Raw genomic sequence first — 20253 nt, forward strand, 5'->3', positions numbered from 1 at the left:
CTGGTATACCAGAACGAAATTCAAATTTCACGATATCTCTGCCAAACGAATTAATCTGCAGGAAATGTTTTGTACATAAACATTATGTAGCCAGAGGTTTCCAGTATATAAAAATCTCAACTTTTTTTTGAGAAAAGTGGGGGGATGATGCTGTGGATCACAAAATACCCTTTTAATTGATTGTTATGACCTTTTATGATAAGGTGGCATTGTTGGCCATATTCACTGAATATTGATGGGTACCAATCATTTTGATGCACCCTGTATTGGTTACAAATTAAAAAAAACCAAAACAAGGTTGTTTCACATGGTTGTTATACATGGATGTTTCCTTTATTTGAAAAAAAAGTATACTATGGTCCATAGTCATAATTTATACAGTGGCGGCACCAGGAATTTTTTTTCGGGGGCAAAGTGAATTTCTGGGGGCAAAATCAACAAATTTTATGCTAAAAAGTGGAAATTTGCACAATTGGGGGTTTGCCTCAAAACTGGGAGGCAAGAAAAATATTTGGGGGGAAATGCCCCCCCTTGCCCCGTAGTGCCGCCACTGTTTATATACTTGTAACTGAAAGAAGATATGCAGAAACCATTCAAATCTGAATATACTCTTCTTACTAAATTTGCCCTTATTTTAGAAAGCATGTAGGTTCATAAACGTTGCCATGCAGGATGCATATTTGTTAATTAGTAGCGAAAATCGTTTCCACACCAATTCATTAGCTTCAATTGCCATAGGTAACAAGGAGATTAATTATATATAGTGTTCTGGAAACATGTGGGTGTCAATAGTGCATTGTGTGGAAGAAAATGACAAACTAAAGGCCGGCATACATAGCACTAAGTCTTTAATTACACCATACATATTAGTAGTATGATGATGTATTATTCCATGGGTTTGAAACACTATGGACCACAATGGCCTCATCCCCATGGCATAGTCTAATAACCTCAATTAAACACTCATAGTGCAAAATTTGACCTCAAGTTGTAGAGTATGAGTTTTTGTACCCAAATTTTCTAAGGTCATTCAATGAATGTACAAATGTATTGGGGTTAACGAACTGTGCCCTGGTAGATGAACATGTTGTGGATCCTAGTGAAATGAACAGTGAGGCTTGCAAGTCTCTTGTTTCAGTTTCCGGCATACATTTTGGCAACTAGGGGTTTTGCTTTTACATTGCTGAAAATATATTCAGATCGAGAGACAAAAAATACAAAACTATCACACAGTCTGGCTTGTATGATCATGATCAGGGACATCCAAAGACTCTCTTACATAAATAGAGAAATACAACCATTTTAAACACACAGTGTAGGCCTGCTTGCTGTTCAGATGGAAATATTAGGGTCTAGGTCTTTGGGTGACAGATCTAAAGGAAAATTATGGGGTCTTTGGGTGACAGAGCATGTGCTGGTAATGGGGTCTTTGGTTGACAGTGATGGTGAAAAAGGTGGTCTCCCTACATACGCGTTACCTCCAAAGTGGGAGTGCCCCCCTCCCGAATTTCAGCACGTCACATCAAAGCTCCCATTGGGCGCCCCATTCCTTTTTTTAAAGAATTTTTATTCCTATCAGATCGAGGATAGAGGTTGCCATTGGTAACAAGGAGTGAGCGTGGAGGAAACATGTGGGTGATCAACAAGGATTTATTAGTCAACCAGGAGCACATGAAACAAGAAATGTCTTCAAAAAGACAATGCCACGGATGAAGACCATGTTCAAAAATGTTTTTCCACAAGTTGTAATTTAGATGGCAGGGTCATTGCGGATGTGGTCTTGCAAACCTGGGATCTCACTGACTGTTAAAGTAACAATGGGGGGTTAACATGGTTAAGGTCCAGCTCATTAGTGCAGAATTATTCAAACTCATCCACATCCTCCTCTCTCTCCCTCTCCTTCTCCATCTCCCTCTCCCCTCCCTCTCCCACTCCTCCCTCTTCCTATCCTTCTGTTGTATCCTCCTTCCTCTCCCTCTCCTTCTCCCTGTCCTCCTCATCCTCCCCCCCTCTCCTTCTCCCTGTCCTCCTCATCCTCCCTCTCCTTCTCCCTGTCCTCCTCATCCTCCCCCTCCCTCTCCTCCCCTCCCTCCCCCTCTCACTTTCCCTTACCTTCTCCCTCTCCTTCTCACCCTCCCTCTCTCTCACCTTTCCTTCGCCTCCCTCTCCCTCACCTCCTTCTCCCTCTCCCCTCCCTCTCCCTCTTCATCTCCATCTCCCTCGACCTCTCCATCCCTTGCCCATGTAAGTATAGATTGTAGTTTGCACAGTAATTTATCTAATGATAACTTTTCCTGCATCTTTTTCTCATCATTACCACCATGTATTGGCTGCTGTGTTGTGACATGAATAATTAATTGGTATCAAGTAGGAGAAGGTAATTTGCATATTTGAAACATGGATATTGATACTTTGATAGTGCATATGTGCATTTTGTGATATGACTAGTGTAAAAGTTGTTTGTAGTTGTTGTTTTTTATTAATTGTAGTTTTTGTAGTATTATTTTGCATGTTATGCTGTATTAGGAAAAACAACATGGAGTATAACTATTGTAGATATTGTGCTTATGTGTGATAGATTTGCATGATTTCCCTTCACATTTTTTCGTTCATTCATTCATTCATTCATTCATTCTTTCATTCATTCATCGTTCATTCATTCATTCACCATTTATTTTCCTCATCCTTTTCCAATCATTGCATCCTTAACAAATAAGTTTCTAGCTGAAAATATGAGACAAAATTGGTAAACAGGGTTTTTATACTTTGGTATTGTTGAAAATGGACCATGATTGAGACATAGAATAAACACACGTTTGCTTTGCAATATGGGATAATCAAAAGATATACTCTAAATGGGAAGAATTACAACAATTTCAATGCACAGTTCTAACTGTTTTTCAATCAGATCGAAGATATAAGTCGATCAGGGGCCCGTAGGAAAATGCCATCAATTGAATTTGTGATTTATATGGTACGGTAACATTGCAAATGATCTTGTAATAACTGGTTCTGCACCATGAGTTGGGATACCTAATTTGGCTGTGGAGTAATACTTTTCCACTTTAAGTGATGTTTATGATGTAATATTTTCGATATTCTTGTCATACAATAATAAGTTTGGTGTCATTTTAAAGAGTAATCTATACTCTTTCCATAGCAATAAATAAAATTGGTTCAGTTTTAATTAGCATTAATTAGTAAATTGGTGATTGCGGTGGTGGCTAGGGAGCCATTTTAACACTTTTAAAAGTTTATTTTAAAGAAACGGGAAGGTCCATGTGTCATGAAAACACAATTTCTGGATTAACAGACCCCCAAATACATATACATTTGTGTAAATAGATACCAAAATGAAATAAAAAGCTTTAAAATAAGAAATTAACATCATTTTTATTACAATATATATTTTTTGAGACCCCCCCCCCCTTCCTGAAAATGGTATTTTGGCCAGCACCAGCTCATTTCTTGGCCAATTTTCATTAAACAGGTGTCAAAATGCTCAGAAAGACAAGCCTCAGCAAGCTGCAAGATGAAAGCTATTGTAATTTTCAAAATTTCCCATGTGTTACTGAAAAGGGTACCAACTTATGACACATGACCAACTCTAGATATTCCTGATAGTTAAAGTAATGTAAGTTGTATGGTGCAGGGGTTTGAAAACTCATCATCTTTATGTCTCCCCTTTCTCCTGTAACTATAGATAAATAAATTATATAGTGTTTTTGTTTACTCTAATGATATTTTTTTCCTGCATCTTTTTGACCACCATGTATTGGCTGCTGTGTCGTGACGTGAATAATTAATTGGTATTAATTAGAAGGTAATTTGAACAGAGATGTTTTAAATAGTGCATACAGATAATTTAGCATTTTGTGGCATGAAGTTCTTGTTCTTGGGGTGTGATTTTAGTATATTTTTCAGATTTTGTAGATCTTGATTTGCATATCAACAATGTGCTTATCAAGAAAATGCATGGAATATGATTGGAGAACGTATTATGCACAGATTGCTCTCTGTTTGTAACATGTAAAGTGGGTTTTATGCCTGTACAATTGTATGCATAGAGCACTGCTAATAAGTCACTGCACCTTTTTGTTGTTGATTGATTTGCATGCTTTCTTTCATTTCTTCATCTTGTGTATTCATTCCTTCTATTCATTCATTTGTTCTATTCATTCATTCATTCATTCATTCTATTCATTCATTTATCCATTCATGCATTCTCTTTTAAACCAAACAAAAAAATTGTAAGATCAATTTGTCAACCTACTCAAAATTGCCATCAAAAGTGTCTCTATTGGTTGTATGTTTAAAACTGGCACCTTGCAATCTAAATGTTGATATTGAATAAAAGTAATAATACTAGCAATTATATGCATGGATTGTAGGCCCTATTCGTCAGCGAAGTGTTATGTGTAATCCGATTATCACTATGTCAAGTTTCATTCTGGATCATGCTTTTGAGTCCTGCACCATGATCAAAATGATCGAAACACAACATGTATGGCATGTACTATTAATTCCAAAAGGTGTGTGATCCTGTTACCAGGGAGTTACGTAACCACTTCGCTGGCATATTATTAATTGTAAGCATAAAGAAAAAGTGATAGCACAAAGAGTGTCCTATTGTGTATGTTCTCTACCTTGCTTTGTAAAAGTTGCGTCTTGAAGGTATGAAGATGAAAATCAAATTGTTACTTCAGATTTAGTAGCAAGTTTCTCAAGTGCAGACATTCTTTGCTACTGCTAATTGCAATGTACCCAGGCAATGTACCCAGGCAGTTTATGTTTTAAATGAAATTGTGACTAAACAAAAGTAAATTGGCTAGGCATGTTTTAGCATGAACAGTGTTCACCTACGAGTACAATAGGACTAGAAATTTGACAAGAATCCATTCTCGTAGAGATTCTCTTTTAAAACTGATTTGCGTGAATCTAACGAAATTTTTGAGCCTACACACTAATTAAATGGGGGTCTAAAGATTCTTGTAAAATTGTGGTTGCCAGAATGCAAATGGATTCTCAAAGGAGAAACCAAATTCTACCCCCGTCTAACATACTCAGTGGGGAGCGATCAGTCTATATGGGGACCATGAAATCCAAAACCAAAACACCTATAAAACTTACACACAACTGCCAAATGCCGTTGAAAACAAGTCAGTCACTGGAAAAAAGAAGCTGTACGTTTGTAACACTTAAAAATAATAGGGGGAATAAGGTCATGCACGCTTGTTCTCGCATTATACACTCCATACCCCTGGCCCTATTTTAACTAAAATGTGTGTATCATGAGGAATGTACAAATACGATAATGTATCCTAGAATTTACTCAAAAATACAACTGTAAACTGGTTTTAGTTCAACTAAAGCAGGGGTTCTCGATTATATGTTGCTTGTGTGTCACAGAAGGCCAAACATATCTCAAAAATCTGTGATGGCTAAATAGGTCTGGTTTTGGGGTGTTTACTGTACATTTCAGTACTGCTCTAGGGCCAACCAGGCATTGGTTGGTCCACGGGCCCATCTGGCCTGTGAGCCTCCTATAGAGAAGCCATAGACTAAAAGTTAATAACTCTTTACTTGTGTTGTGTAAACAGTGTTGCATGTGGCTTGATTTCTTTTCAAGTTACAGTTGGTATTGGAAAATGTGATTGACAATGCATGATGATTATACATGTAGGCACAAACTTTTATAGCTAAAATAATAGTTTCTCGATCATGAGAGTATGAATGTACTGCGTGTACTGCGTAATGTCGCAAGTTTAGCGGAATGACACGATAGCGCAATCGATTGTGCACACACAGGAAATGCAGCGCTACCCAAAGCGTGTGTGGTCGGCGTTGTACGCCGACGCAATTGTCATTGCGTGTCTGTCTATTGAGCTCTCATGATTGAGAAACTATTATTTTAGCTATAAGAGTGAGCAGGAACCATCTGAACAATGGGGACTGTTTAACTTATGTTCTTATACATAATCATTGTTTGAGAGCAATTTATTACTCTGTACAGTCTCTGGCTGAGAAGAACAGTCCTTGTTCAAATTTTGAGAGCATGCGCAGCGTAATCTCGGAAGTGGGGTTCTGATTGGCTGATTCAATCATCTGACAATCGTAACAACAAACCTAATCTAATTGAAGCGCCACTCTTGAAAAGAACACAAAGCCCTAAAGTTGTTTTCTTTAAACTTCCGTGGTCCGGGTACGCGCTGGTGAATTGCGATCGCGTAGAAGTGACAAGGTAGCCTACTACGCTACGCTACCCGAAGACCAATGGGTCAGCCGGCTTGTTGTCAAGTGCATTGATCAGCCAATCAGCGTGATTGTTTATTGCTTTGTGTTTACGCTCGTGTACGCGAAACGAACAGGCACGACCACGGAAGTTTAAAGAAAACTACTTTAGGTATATATCGTTCATTAACAGGGCGCTCATGTCAATCTGAGCAAAAGACTGTCATACTTTTCTGGAAGCTAGTGTAAGTGATCATCTTGTCACATTGTCAGCAGACTTCCCAAGCTTCAGGGTGGTTCTTTCCAAGCTCACATTTGAAAGTAGTGCCTGTGATTGTAGAAAGAAGTTATTGGATTTAATTGTATTGCATGCTTTGTTTCTATAAATGTATTTTTTCTGTTCTTTTTCTCTGTATTTTTACTGTTTTGTGCTTCTCACAGTGTCGTCTGCATCAAGCGCACGATCAAGGCATAGCATGGTGCCTAATGAAAATGGTGTAGGGGATAGAGATAATGTTGCTCCCCTCCCAGCAGGTCCTGTCCAGAATGCCTCTAAAATTGCACAATGTAAGTTATAGAGATTGTTTGCTAGCATGTGGTGGGTTCTAAATTGGCTGAGTAGGGTTCTAAATTGCCTGAGTAGGGTTCTAAATTGCCTGAGTAGGTGTTCAAGGAAGATGGTCCATTTCATAACCTCATTTCCACTCTTTGTGCATCGAAATTGAGATTTTGGTCTTAGTGGAAAGCCCACATAATTCTCTTTGACCCTGTGAAATGTTAGGGGTGAAAACTGTTTTGTGTGGGTTTCATAAGCCACAATGGTGGGTAACCCACTTATCATTCTATAGGACTTTTCAAATGCACATTTTTTGGCTCAAATATCAAAAGGGTTGGGAGTGGGGACCAAAGTCGTTTAACCCAGTCAGATGAAATCGGACTATCCTTCCTCAATATTACTATATTATTTTAAGTATCTATTATACTAGTCTATACTTTAATTTGGTTCATCTCATGTTCAGTAACGATGTCAATGCTTTTTGTGATTGTGACATAATTGTTTCAACAAACCATCATTGTATGTGTGTGATTAACTTCACATGAATGATTCGGTACTGGGACAAGCGAAATAGGCACCAACATCACTACCGAACTTGAAGTATAGAATACCAATGTTGCCATATGGTTGTTAAAGTTCTTCATCATCTCAGAATTCTTGGCCTGTTGGCCACAGAGGAACTGATTTACACCTTGCACTTACATGACAGAAAGATTAGAATTTACATAGATAAATTTCAATCTTGACTAATTCCCTAAGGAACTTGAACCAAAAGTGGGGTGATGACCTCTTTGAAAGCAAGTTCACAGTAGTTCCATTTTACAATATTTAAGAAATAAAGGGTAATGCTTTATCCTTTACACCCAAATAATGTGTCCGAGGCAGTAAAAACGTAAATAATGGGTGAGGCGCAGCCGAACCCATTATTTAAACGTTTATACTGCCGAGGACACATTATTTGCGTGTAAAGGATAATGCTGCACCCTTTATTTCTATTCTATTACCATAAAATAGTGCGATTTATAGAGAAAATATCATTTTTTGGCACAAATATTTTAAGTTGTTTACTTCAAGGTGGAGCGCGTACTCGTAAGTGACAGCGCGTATCGCGGAAATATTGCACGCGTAACCAAGCGTGATGCTGTGCGGAGAATGTGGTACGGCGCTCGACCCATTATTGCAGAATAATGGGCTCTCACGTGACGCGTTTCAACAAATCACAGTGCGCGATTTTGAATAATGGGTCGTGGAGGTAATAGAATTTACAATAATTTGTGCTTCAGCTCGGCGGAGATCCAATGTCGTCAAAAAAGTGGACGAGATCAAGAAGAATCGGGAGGACCGGCGTGCCAAGCAGGAAGCCGTCAAGGAACAGAGGATAAAGGATGTGGATCTGGCCAATAATCCAAATTGGGAGTTTCTTCAGATGATCAGGGAGTACAAGGAGGAGTTGGATTTCAGTCCGTTGACAAATGCTGATCAGGTAAACTATTGGGCTGTTTCATTTGAAATCCCTACACCCTGATTTGGAAGATATCTCAATTCCACTTCAACTATAACTGTTGTTATTATCTGTTCCATCTTCAGTGTCACTTTCGAAGGGTTTGACGAGACAGGTGACCGGTTCAGTTCTTAGCAAGTCAAGACTTTCTTGATTGCAGGTTTATTTGCTCCATTGCATTTACACCCTCAAACCTCCTCTGACAGTAAATGGAATTTGTCCAGCGTGACGTCACGAGGTGTCACTGTAGATGGAACATATTCTAGTAGTAATATTTGGAATATTTCCAGACTTTGTATTCAATAGCTATGTATTTTAATACACAATAACTGTATTTTAATACAATATTGGCAAATTAAAATTGTCAAAGTAACAGTTACAACACTCAACTTTGTTTGTTGCCAAATGTATAAAAGCATTATGTAAACATAATTTGGTGTAATTTTGAGTTTCTTGTGTACCTTTTTTTAAATTTCAGGTTCGCAATCATCAAATTAGTGTTTGTGTGAGAAAACGACCAATGAACAAGAAGGGTAAGTTATTCATGCAGGAAAATTAATTGTTCAAGTTAGCAACAATTCAGGCAAGAATTTGTGGGGGGTGGGGGACAGAACAATTCAGGAAATAAGCAATCTTCATTTTAATATTACACCCCATTGTACACTTATAAGCTATTGGGAAACACTTTCTCATCATATTTGCTGGTGGTAGAACATTTCAAATGGACTCTATCACAGATGCATTTATATTGGACAGAGTTTAAACCATTACACACATCTTAGAATTGTGAGCTTTTGTCATGAAGATTGGCTTTTATGAAACTGATGACTTACACATAGCGATTGTTAGTGAAAGTAACTTCTGAGAGTCTGGAGATATGAGTCAGTATATCGATATCACCATTATGTGACTCCATGCCTGGATTTTAATTTTTAGTATTTTTGACAATATTGAAATCTAAGATGAACACAGATGAACTTTCATTCTAGTATTGAACATCCTCGTATTTATGCATTAATTGCTTTTCAGAACACAATAAGAAAGACGCAGATGTAATAACAGTGCCCAATAAGGACAACATAGTCGTACACGAACCCAAGACAAAGGTGGATTTAACCAAATATCTGGAAAACCAATGTTTTCGGTTTGACTATGCCTTTGATGAAAGTTCGAGTAATGAATTGGTGTATAAGTAAGTTTACTCTTTCTTTTTTGCTCCGTTTACAAAATAGTCATTTGTGACTTCACCCAATAAAGACAATAAATGAAGTACGGGACACAAACATAACTTTAAGTGGGTAGTTTTTATGCCTCCACCGTGAGGCATACTGTTTTTGCATTGTCCGTCCGTCCATACATACATACGTCCATGGATACGTAGTTACGTACGTACGTAAAAATTAAAATTTGATCTCTTATGAACAGTTCAAATCCTATTGCAACTAAACTTGGGTCATAGCTGCACTATGTGAACCATCATCTATTAGTGGTGTTCAAGGTCATATACTGAGGTCAAAGGTCATTTGAGGTCAACTTGTCGAAAACCGTGGCGTATCTAGTTTCAAGGCTAATCTAGGCATTAGCAGCAGTTTATTCTGGTAATATTGATGAGTTGGCCCCAAGATAACAACCTTCTGCTTGTAGTGCCGCAAATCCTGGTTTGAAGCTACATGTGCTAGTAGGGTATATTCCAAATGCCTGTAGAGAATGGGATAACTTAACATGGACTTGATCTTAAGAAGCCATGTTTCTCTTTTCTCTATATTCATAAATAAAGTAGTATCATGACAAATATTTACACATCTATGGTAACAAAATTGTATATATATATAAACCATAGGAGGGTTATCAGATGAGCAACATGCTGATCAATTGCGGTAGGAACTGAAAGTGAACTGAAACAACTTTTGCATGGTTAAATTTCCATTGTTAAGGTGTGTGCTTTTTTTGTTATCATTTATCCCAGCTAAATACAATTATCCACTCTTACATCTGTGTCCATTAGACTTTCAGACACGCTGTATGATCAATTCTGTTTGATGTTTTGTTTATTATCTTTATTAGATTCACAGCGAAGCCACTAGTAGAAACAATATTCAATCGTGGAATGGCTACATGTTTTGCCTATGGGCAAACAGGTAGTGGGAAAACACATGTAAGTAGAACTCTTGCTTGATAGTGAAAGAAGTCCTCGAAACGTGAACTAATTGCTACATGTGTCAAAGATTGGTCTAAACCCTAGAAATATGGTCCCAAACTTTTGGGCCTCATAACTGCTAAATTGATGGTCTAAAGTATACATGTTTAGAATGGTAGACATTTGACGAATCCATCTGTAATTATCACAGTTGTCAAGATGAAGGGAAGGAGAATGTAATGGGCTATTCCATTTAAAATCCACACTACCCCTGTGGAAGATTTTGGAAATATCTTCCACAGGGGAGTATGAATTTCGAATGGAATGAACACATTGGGCAGCTCCATTTGAATTTTATACACCCTCTGAGAAAGATTCAATCTGAATCTTTAACAGAGGGAGGGTGAGTTTCAAATGGAGCTGCCTAATATGTTCTTTCCATTCGAAATTCATACTCCCCCTGTGGAAGATATTTCCAAAATCTTCCACACGGTCTTTCACAGAAGGAGGGCGAGTTTCAAATGGAGCTGCCTAATATGTTCATTCCATTCGAAATTCATACTCCCCCTGTGGAAGAAATTTCCAAAATCTTCCACAGGGGTAGTGTGGATTTTAGCCCAATGCCATTGTAATGCTGAAGGGAAATATTAACATATGCATTTTAAACATATTAAAGTTAATTTTTTATTACTTCCGTGATCCGGGTACGCGCTGGTGAATTGCTATCGCGTAGAAGTGACAAGGTCCCCTACTACGCGCCGCGCCGACGACCAATGGGTCAACCAGCTTGTTGTCAAGTGCGTTGATCAGCCAATCAGTGTGATTGTTTATTTCTTCTGTGTGTACGCTCGTCTACGCTTGGCGCACATCTTGGACCACGGAAGTAATAAAAAATTAACTTTAGATAATAATTTGTTTTAAGAAAATTAACCACATGTCACACATCCATATACACATGTGCAGCAGTTCACTTTTGTTGTAACCATTGCCTTTTTTTTCTCCCCAACTCATATTTGCTAATTAGACTATGGGTGGTAACTTCAACGGCAAGAATCAGGATGTCACAAAGGGTGTGTATGCATTAGCAGCAGCAGATGTCTTCAAATTTCTTCACAAACCTGAGCACAAAAAGAAAGAACTATCTGTCAGCTGCAGCTTCTTTGAGATCTACAGTGGCAAAGTAAGGAACGATTGTGATTCATGAAATTATTATACATAGTTCGCTGGGTTGATAGGATGAACAAATTTTAATCTTTACTCAAAGCAGCCAGCGTACATAAACATTGAAATAAACCAAACAGAAAACAGTGCATCTGGCTGGATTTGTGTATTTTTTACAAATATGCAGTTCTTATTCTTATACCTTCCGCTATGAACGTTACAAACATCATTTGAACCTATAACTTTCAATCTTCCGCTCTTCAGCATGCCTCTGTGGCTCAGTAAGTTTGAGCATCCTGTTAGTATTATAAAGGTTAATAGTTTGAATCCGGTCAGATGCACAGTTGTTTTGTTTTTTCAACGTTTACTCTGGCTGCTCCGGGTAAGGATTAAATTTGGTCAATTGTGATTTCTGTTTGAGTGAGTGTATGTTAGGGTGCATCAAAAGCCCCTCATGTCAACCATATTTTTTCTACCTAGTGTCAAACTGTTCCATTTAACTAGAAAATCATCCCCTCCAAATTTAAATTCAATCGGAGGTCGGGAAGGGGGTCCACTGTGAGCTTAAAGTTCGGACAGAGGCAACCAGTAAAAGTTCGGCCGGCAGCTATTGAATTATATATACAGTTATACATACATATTAATAGCTGCCTTTAGTGAATGTTTTTATAGTACCTCATATCTCAGACAATACTCAATAAAATGCAAATCCATTTGAACTAAGCAAAAAGGCAGCTATTTTCAGACATATTTGAGGTCATAATAATAGCTGCCATGTGCATGTTTCTCTATTTACAGCTGTTTCTGCATGGAAAATGGATCCATCACGCTACAAGCTTAAAGTTTGTGTATGATAGGTGCCTTTAACTAAATGATAAATCAATCAGGCAGCTATTTAGTTTTCATTACTTTATACTGCACATCACTGTGGCTGCCATATGAATAACAATGTAATAAATTGCTTTTATTTATCAGTCCATATGATATGCTTTCTCAGATTAGGTGTCTGTTTTCTATCTTGCTCCACCACTTGCAAGACATTTGATTACCGTATGTTCCTCACTCTGGGCAGTAGCTAGGAAATCTGTATGAGTTTCACAACACTTTCGGCTGCATCATTTACCACGTTGACGGCTCTAACATTGCTAAGCGATAGCAGTAAAGCTACGGACTCTGGCCAATCAATTACATTCAAGCAGTCATGTATGTCCAAACTGTTGTATAGTATCAAAATCTCTCTAATGCAGAATCACATTGAACAGCTTCCGCAAGGCACTGTGACAACAAAGAACAAGCTACTAAAGATATGTGAATTTGTTGTATTTGCAACAATAATCTTAAGTTCCTGCTGGATAACATGCAGTGTTGCTTCTGGCCCGCCATGGAACGATCTTCAGTTGTACAAGCGCCTCCTGCAGTATGCCGATATCAATTTCGGTGTTGCAACAAGTGCATGCAAACCCACAAAGCCCTGAGCAGACATCTGTGGTACATGTATCTCACCGAAGAGATGGCACCGCTTGCTGTCTTCAGTGGAAAGATACCAGTACAATAGAGACAAGCTTTAGCGAGAAGGCTACTTCATCTTCAACCTGATGCAGCAGCACTAAAGCCATGTATTCACTTGGCGCAGGCTTTGGAAAGCCAAAGTTCCCTGACCCTGAGAATATCACTTAGTCAACAGTCGTCCAAGCTGATTTTGCAGGCAATGTTCACTATGAACATTCTGCAGATCAATAACAAATTCCTAGCAGACAGTGTTGACACTTGGCCCGAGTCCTCAGTTTATCTGCAATTGCTTAGCAATGTTAGACCCGTCAACTGTGCGGTAAATGATGCAGTAGAACGTGGCGTGAAACTCAGTGCAGATTTCCTAGCTGCTGCCCAGAGTGAGGAACATAATCAAAATGTCTTGCAAGTGGTGCACATGGAGCAAGATAGAAAACAGACACCTAATCTGAGAGAGCATAAACTGAATGATGCTACCTAATTTGCCAATATCATATGGACTGATAAGCAACATAGATCTTAAGTACATTTATTACATTGTCATGATTGTTATTCATATGGCAGCCACAGCGATGTTCAGTATAAAGTAATGAAAACTAAATAGCTGCCTGATTGTTTTGTCATTAGTAAAAGGCACCTATAATGCACAAAATTTTCAGCTCGCAGCACACGATGGACCCATTTTCCATGCAGAAATGGCTGTAAATAAAGAAACGTGCACATGACAGCTATTATTATAACTTCAAATACTAGTATGTCTGAAAATAGCTGCCTTTTTGCTTAGTTCAAATGGATTTGCATTTTATTGAGTATTGTCTGAGACATGAGGTAATATAAAAACATTCACTAAAGGCAGCTATTAATATGTATGTATAACTGTATATGGTCAATTCCAGCCAAAGCGGGACAAAATTCTCTCTGGGGCCATTTTAAAAATGTTTTCCTTTTCAATTCTAGACTTATCAAATGAGACGATCATATCTAGTGAATCATCAGGTGGAAGTGCCATCGGATTGAAAAATAACTTTTCTTGCTAGACCAAATAAAGTGTTAAATGCGCATATGCATGTTATCCACGAATTCAAGCCTTTTTCACCTGTTGTACGCCATAAAATTTCACTTTCTTTAATATCTTTCAATATTTTATGTGTGACTCATATACACTAGAAATCGGTGAAGACTTTGAACGTAAAATAGAATTTTATTACATATATCTACAAAGAAATATTTTGGTTATTACAAATTTTAAGAAAGAACCAGGTGTAGAGTTAAGATTGTGTCAATTCTTCGAACTCTTTCCAAAGTGGCTGTCATTTAACATTACTGTATTATTTCGAAAGATTAGAATAAATGCTTCATAGAAATATAAAGTTAGATTTTGTATCTCGTCGCAGGATGAGGATCTCGGATGGATTCGTGGGTAACAGCGTCTGAAAAATAGCAATTCCTATTAATTTTTTAAAATAAAAATAAAAATAACTTTTCCGTATGTCAATAATTCAAGCTGCAATGGCACTAAAATGAATTTAATCAAAATACAAACTACATGGAATATTTAGAATTGATCATTATGGCATTTTGGGTATAAAACTTTTGAGAATAATGAAGTTGCCAAATTCAAATAGACAGAGCAAACAGTTTTATATTATTATTTTAGTAAAATCATTCCATATTTTCATGCAGCAATAATCTATTAACTCGTGTTTAACAGTTCCTATGAACTAAAACACTATCAATACATTGTTAACTATAATTTAAGTAGGGATTCGTGGGTAACCAAAATGTTCGTGGGTAACACATATTTGAAGGTATGTATTGGTAAGCGGCAAAATAGAAAATATTACAGTAGGTTGGAAACCACCATGCGGTTATTCCTCCATTGTGTTTCAATGATTCCCGTTTCTCTAACCAATTGCATTTACCCAAAAAATGATAATTTAGGATAATCAATCAAAACTTCATGATACAGCTTCAGTATACCTTCAAGAGGACGCTATTAAACAGCACTGTTTTGGAACCTATTTCGCATGTTTTCAACATGTTAAGATGCATAAGAAACATATAATTTACTGAGTAAATCCTTGGATTAAATGGGTAACGCCGAATTGTGGGTAAAACTATAAGTACTATAGTACCGCTTTGGGGTTTATGCTTTCTTAGGTGCATAAACTGTAAGTACTGTAAAAATTATAGCATACCCATGGCTTGAATATGTGCTGATTTAAACTTAAAATAAACAATCTCCTTGTTTTTCAAGGTAAGCATCTATTCGGGATTCGTGGGTATCAAAAGTTTAAACCGTCGAGATTCTTTTTTTAAAGCGGTGAACGTATTTTTACGATTTACAATTTTAAGCGCTTGTCAAACTAAATTCAGTGTCCAAAGTCATTAAATGTTAATTTAAGTTATGGCAATTATATTTGCTGGACTCGTGGGTAACAGTTGATACGTGGGTAACGTCAAATTTGATTTTATGGAATTTTATGGGTAAAATGTATTTGCATAAAATAATCACTTGAACCTCAGAATTATAGAACGAAACTTCGTTTTATGATATAGTCATTTATGGCAAATTTACTTTACATTTTTCAGAACGAGCATTTTATTTTTGATACGCGGGTAACAAAATTATTAGCCAAATTGACTTAATGGCCTCTAGAGTCCACATACTTTGTGGAATTCAATCGTTTTACATATGATGAGAGATCATGCAAACGTCTTTCAGACGGTAATAATTTCATTTTGATTGAAGGACATTCAAAGACATATATGGTGCTTTATCTTTGAATTCGTGGGTAACGCCAATTCATTTAAGCCATCATAACTTGTCCCCGGGTATGACTTGCTAGTAAAGGCCTATATGCTCAAAGAGAGCACATTGGACCTGACATGATATGCTCCATCAATAACGTGATTTCCTTTATTAATGACATTTTAATGTGGAAAGTTAACATAGAGAGAATTTTGTCCCGCTTTCGCTGGAATTGACCATATATAATTCAATAGCTGCCGGCCGAACTTTTACTGGTTGCCTCTGTCCGAACTTTAAGCTCACGGTGGACCCCCTTCCCGACCTCCGATTGAATTTAAATTTGGAGGGGATGATTTTCTAGTTAAATGGAACAGTTTGACACTAGGTAGAAAAAATATGGTTGACATGAGGGGCTTTTGATGCACCCTAGTGTATGTGAGTGTGTTTTTGTCAATGTCAATCAATGTCTTGAATGTTTAACATACCTAGAAAGGTTATTGGAGAACAATATTTTTTTTCACTGAGTAGACCTGTAAAATGTCCTATATTGTAACTGCTATCCATGTATTCACACTTCCTCATGAAATGTTGACCAATAAGGCTGTAGTTAGTGATTTCAAAGCTTTGACACAGCTTTTTTGCATATAAATGTTTCAAAAGTTCTAAGATCCCCCCAAGACTTTTTAAAATAAGGGTTGTTTTACAATCAGGGTACACAGATTGTCTCACTGGAGGTGAAAATAATAATAATTAGGCATGGCAACTTTTAATAACAAGTTAATCTAATATTTGAAACAGGGCACAGTATGGTGCTCAGCCCAAATGTACCCTGATTGTAAAACAACCCATAAATCAAAAAGTTGTTTTAAACGAAATTAAAAAAAACTGAAGTTATTGGTAGCCAATTTTGTTTTACACACCTGGTACAATTTACAATGTCAGACATTGTTTAGTTACAATGGCTCATTATCAAAGAAAAGATGCAGTTTTCAACTCTCACAAAGCAGGCAGAATAATTCTAAACTGTAGATCACATTCTGCATGCATTGTGAGCATTTAATGGACCAAAATGCAACCTTCAAAACTACATCTTTTCTGTCAGATAAGCAGCAATCAAAGAAATAGAAATAAAATGATTTGATGACAAATTTGAGACACGTATGGGGCCCCTATTGGGGGGAGCAGGGTGTTACAGAAGCACACGAGAGTGCTGTAGAAGTATAGTGTACTATGCGTACAGCATGTGTTCTCATGTGCCTGGTGTTCTAGGATACGCGATGACAGGGCAATGTTTGCATAGCTGCACTACTGCTGAAGACCACTGTCATTTCCCAATCTTGGTGTTAATTTATTGATATTCTCATTCCATTGATTCCAATTTAGAGAGCAAACCAAAAGTTTGAAATAAGTGAATGAAATGTTTATTTTTTATAATGCATTTCATGAATACTCATTTATTTATCAACTTTATAACTGAGAAAAGTATCGGATTTCCGTAAGAATGAAACTGCCAAATTCGGCACACTTACGGTACTATGCACTGCACTGCATGATGATAGTATGGTATGTGACTTTGTCGACAATTCTTGCCGGGAATATGGGGCAATTTCGAGCTACCAATTTTTGAATATTGCCTGCCCGATCGGGCAAGCTAAAAAATAAAATTTGTTGCGGCCTGATTTTAACTAGCTTTTTAAAAATGCAATCAGACTTTTTGAACCCCCTCCCTTAATGTTTTGAGAATTTCATCATAAGGAAACACAAAGAAACACAAAACATGTGCACAATGGCTCTTACAATTTAAGACATTTTTCCACATTTTGTCCTGTAGGTATTTGATTTATTAAACAAAAAGACTAAGCTAAGGGTACTGGAAGATGGCAAACAACAAGTGCAAGTTGTTGGGCTCCAAGAGAAGCCTGTTTCCAATACAAATGAGGTGTTAAATCTCATTTCAGCTGGCAACACTGTCAGGTAAGCAATAATCAAGGAAATAAGAAATAAAATTGGATTTTTTTTTAAAGCATTGTATAGTAATGTTATGTAAGGCGTGATAATCAAAGAAATAACAAATAAAATTAGATTGTTAAAGTCTTGCATAGCATTGTTATGTAAGGTGCAATATCTAATTTGGTACTAGAGCGCTATCAGTGCCGATGGCTCTTTTTGTCGTACTCTGAACATTACACAGTGCTTTTGTTATTTATTAAAATGAAAACCGATAACACTATGCAAATGTTAATTAATATGCTTGATACAATTCATTACATCACCATGCACGGTATGATAGATAGTCATTGGTGCTTAATCGGGTACCAATAGTGCTATAATAGGACCAAAGTCGACATGGTGCCTAAGGGTACATTCCCTTTTGTCAAATTGTGCCCACATATTTCCTGGGTTTGCCATATTAAATATCAATTTTGCCTAGAGATAATCAGCGCAAACAAGAAAGTTATATTGCATCGGTCATTTTCGTCCAATATCTACAACATAATTATTTTAAATCATCAGCATATTTTGAGAGACCCATAATACCATGCGACTAAATAAGCGCATATCAGGCGATCCAAGTTCAGTTCAATGCATGTCTATGATTGAGGTGAGAGTATAGAAGAGTATACAAGATCAATCAATCAATCAAATTTATTTCCATCAAAATTAAAACATACAAATAACAAAACATGATAAAACACGATGGAGGGGACACAACTAGAGGCAGAAGCCTGTAAAATGTTGTGCCCCCTGAAACACTTAAAAGAAGGGCCTAAATGTATACACACAGGTACACAATTTGAAAAAAAAAACAATACACCAAACCTGAAGGGAAAGAAAAGAAAATACACTTGATTTCTCACCTCACACTCACACCCGCACACCCTACCACAAAAAATGTCATAGGCATGTAATAAAAAGGTATACACATAAAATTAAATATAATATATAATATAACAAATTAATTATGCGATAGTTATTACGGCGTGTAATGCATTCAACCTTGTTGTTCTTGACAAACAGCTCTGAGATGTAATTCCTGTTAGTAAAGATTCTCTCGCAAGCGTTATCTACTTTAGTTTCGAGTAGTATAGCTTTTTCACGTATTACCTTACTATCGTCCTGTAGTTCCTTAATTTCCTCTGCCTGGTATTGTACAGATGCATTGATCTCAGCTTTGAAAGATTCCAGGTCATGTTTTAGCGATTTCTGTCCAGCTAATATTTCCTTTAGTGAACCCATGACTGGCTGTTTGAACTGGCCGTAGTTCATACCTGGTATGGATGACTGACCAGCCGATTGTAATGGCTCAACTACACATGCACTGTGCATACTGACCAGTGTATTGACCGGGCTGACCATAGGTGATGATGCGGGTGACGATACCGTACTACACAGGGTAGCCATGGTCGACACTCCTGCATTTGAATTGTCCACCATATCACTAAATTTCTCACTCAAAGTTCTCTTCGCTCTGGTTTCCATTATGGATATAACTAGTTGTAACTTGTTCCTGATAAATTACAGTTCACAGTTGTAATGGTTGTAAACGATGGCACTAATAAGAAAAGCTATGTTTTCAAAAACTCCGCGAGTCGATCACTGCGACGTCCCACCTAGTTAGCCGCCATTTTGTTATCAATCTAGTTTTCATTCATAGGGCCTCAGGCTCATAAGATTGATTTATTACTTTATTAAAGACTAATTTTGTAACATTTTTTTCCTTTCCCTAGGACGTCGGGTACTACATCAGCTAACAACCATTCATCTAGGTCTCATGCCGTCTTCCAGATTATATTACGAACCAAGAAAGCAAGGAGGGTGCACGGCAAATTCTCACTCATTGATTTAGCTGGTAAGAAATGGCTAGTCCAATTGAAATCCATACACCCCCCTATGGAAGACATGACCTTAATCTTCCACCCAGGGAGTGTGAATTTGAAATGGGGTTACCTGAATGGGTGACATCATTTGAAATCTTCAACCGCTTTGTGAAAGGTTAAGGTAATGTCTTCCATGGAGGGTGTATGGATTTAAGATCAATTGTTCAGATAACAGAGATCTGTAAAAAAGAGGTCCAGATCAGAGAGGTTGGACTGTATTTAAATATTATAACATCTTTTGTTGGAGGGTGATGTCTTTCATATAGTCCATGTGGCGGCCTCAAGAGTAAGACATTAGTACTTTGACGGAGTTATTTCTTGCGTGTACAGATGTACCATCTTTGAACGCTTGTGTAAACGTGCCAGTTTTATGAGTCAATGCGCATGATTTAATACTACCCTCACCGGAGCACACATTAATATCACTCTCTCAAGGAAGCCCAATTGACTATGTATGGATTACAAATGGAATTGCCCATATTATCAATCCCTCCATTTTATACAGTGTCAAAAGAAAAAATGCTTCAT

The 20253-nt window shown here is 37.3% G+C and overlaps 1 protein-coding gene across 6 annotated transcripts in view; it reads left to right on the top strand.

Moving 5' to 3' along the window:
• Positions 1-20253, top strand: part of LOC140168297 (kinesin-like protein KIF2A) — a 59280-nt gene that overhangs the window by 24575 nt on the left and 14452 nt on the right. For 4 of the 6 annotated variants that reach the window (XM_072191691.1, XM_072191766.1, XM_072191841.1 and 1 more), the window contains 8 exons: positions 6673-6798; positions 8071-8270; positions 8767-8821; positions 9318-9480; positions 10353-10443; positions 11450-11605; positions 17679-17821; positions 19576-19697. In XM_072191691.1, coding sequence (XP_072047792.1) covers positions 6673-6798; positions 8071-8270; positions 8767-8821; positions 9318-9480; positions 10353-10443; positions 11450-11605; positions 17679-17821; positions 19576-19697 — 1056 coding nt within the window. The remainder of the gene's footprint in view (positions 1-6672; positions 6799-8070; positions 8271-8766; positions 8822-9317; positions 9481-10352; positions 10444-11449; positions 11606-17678; positions 17822-19575; positions 19698-20253) is intronic. The other 2 variants (XM_072191978.1, XM_072192049.1) reach the window with 1 other exon arrangement.

This window comes from Amphiura filiformis, chromosome 1, assembly GCF_039555335.1.
Source record: "Amphiura filiformis chromosome 1, Afil_fr2py, whole genome shotgun sequence".
Taxonomy (NCBI): domain Eukaryota; kingdom Metazoa; phylum Echinodermata; class Ophiuroidea; order Amphilepidida; family Amphiuridae; genus Amphiura; species Amphiura filiformis.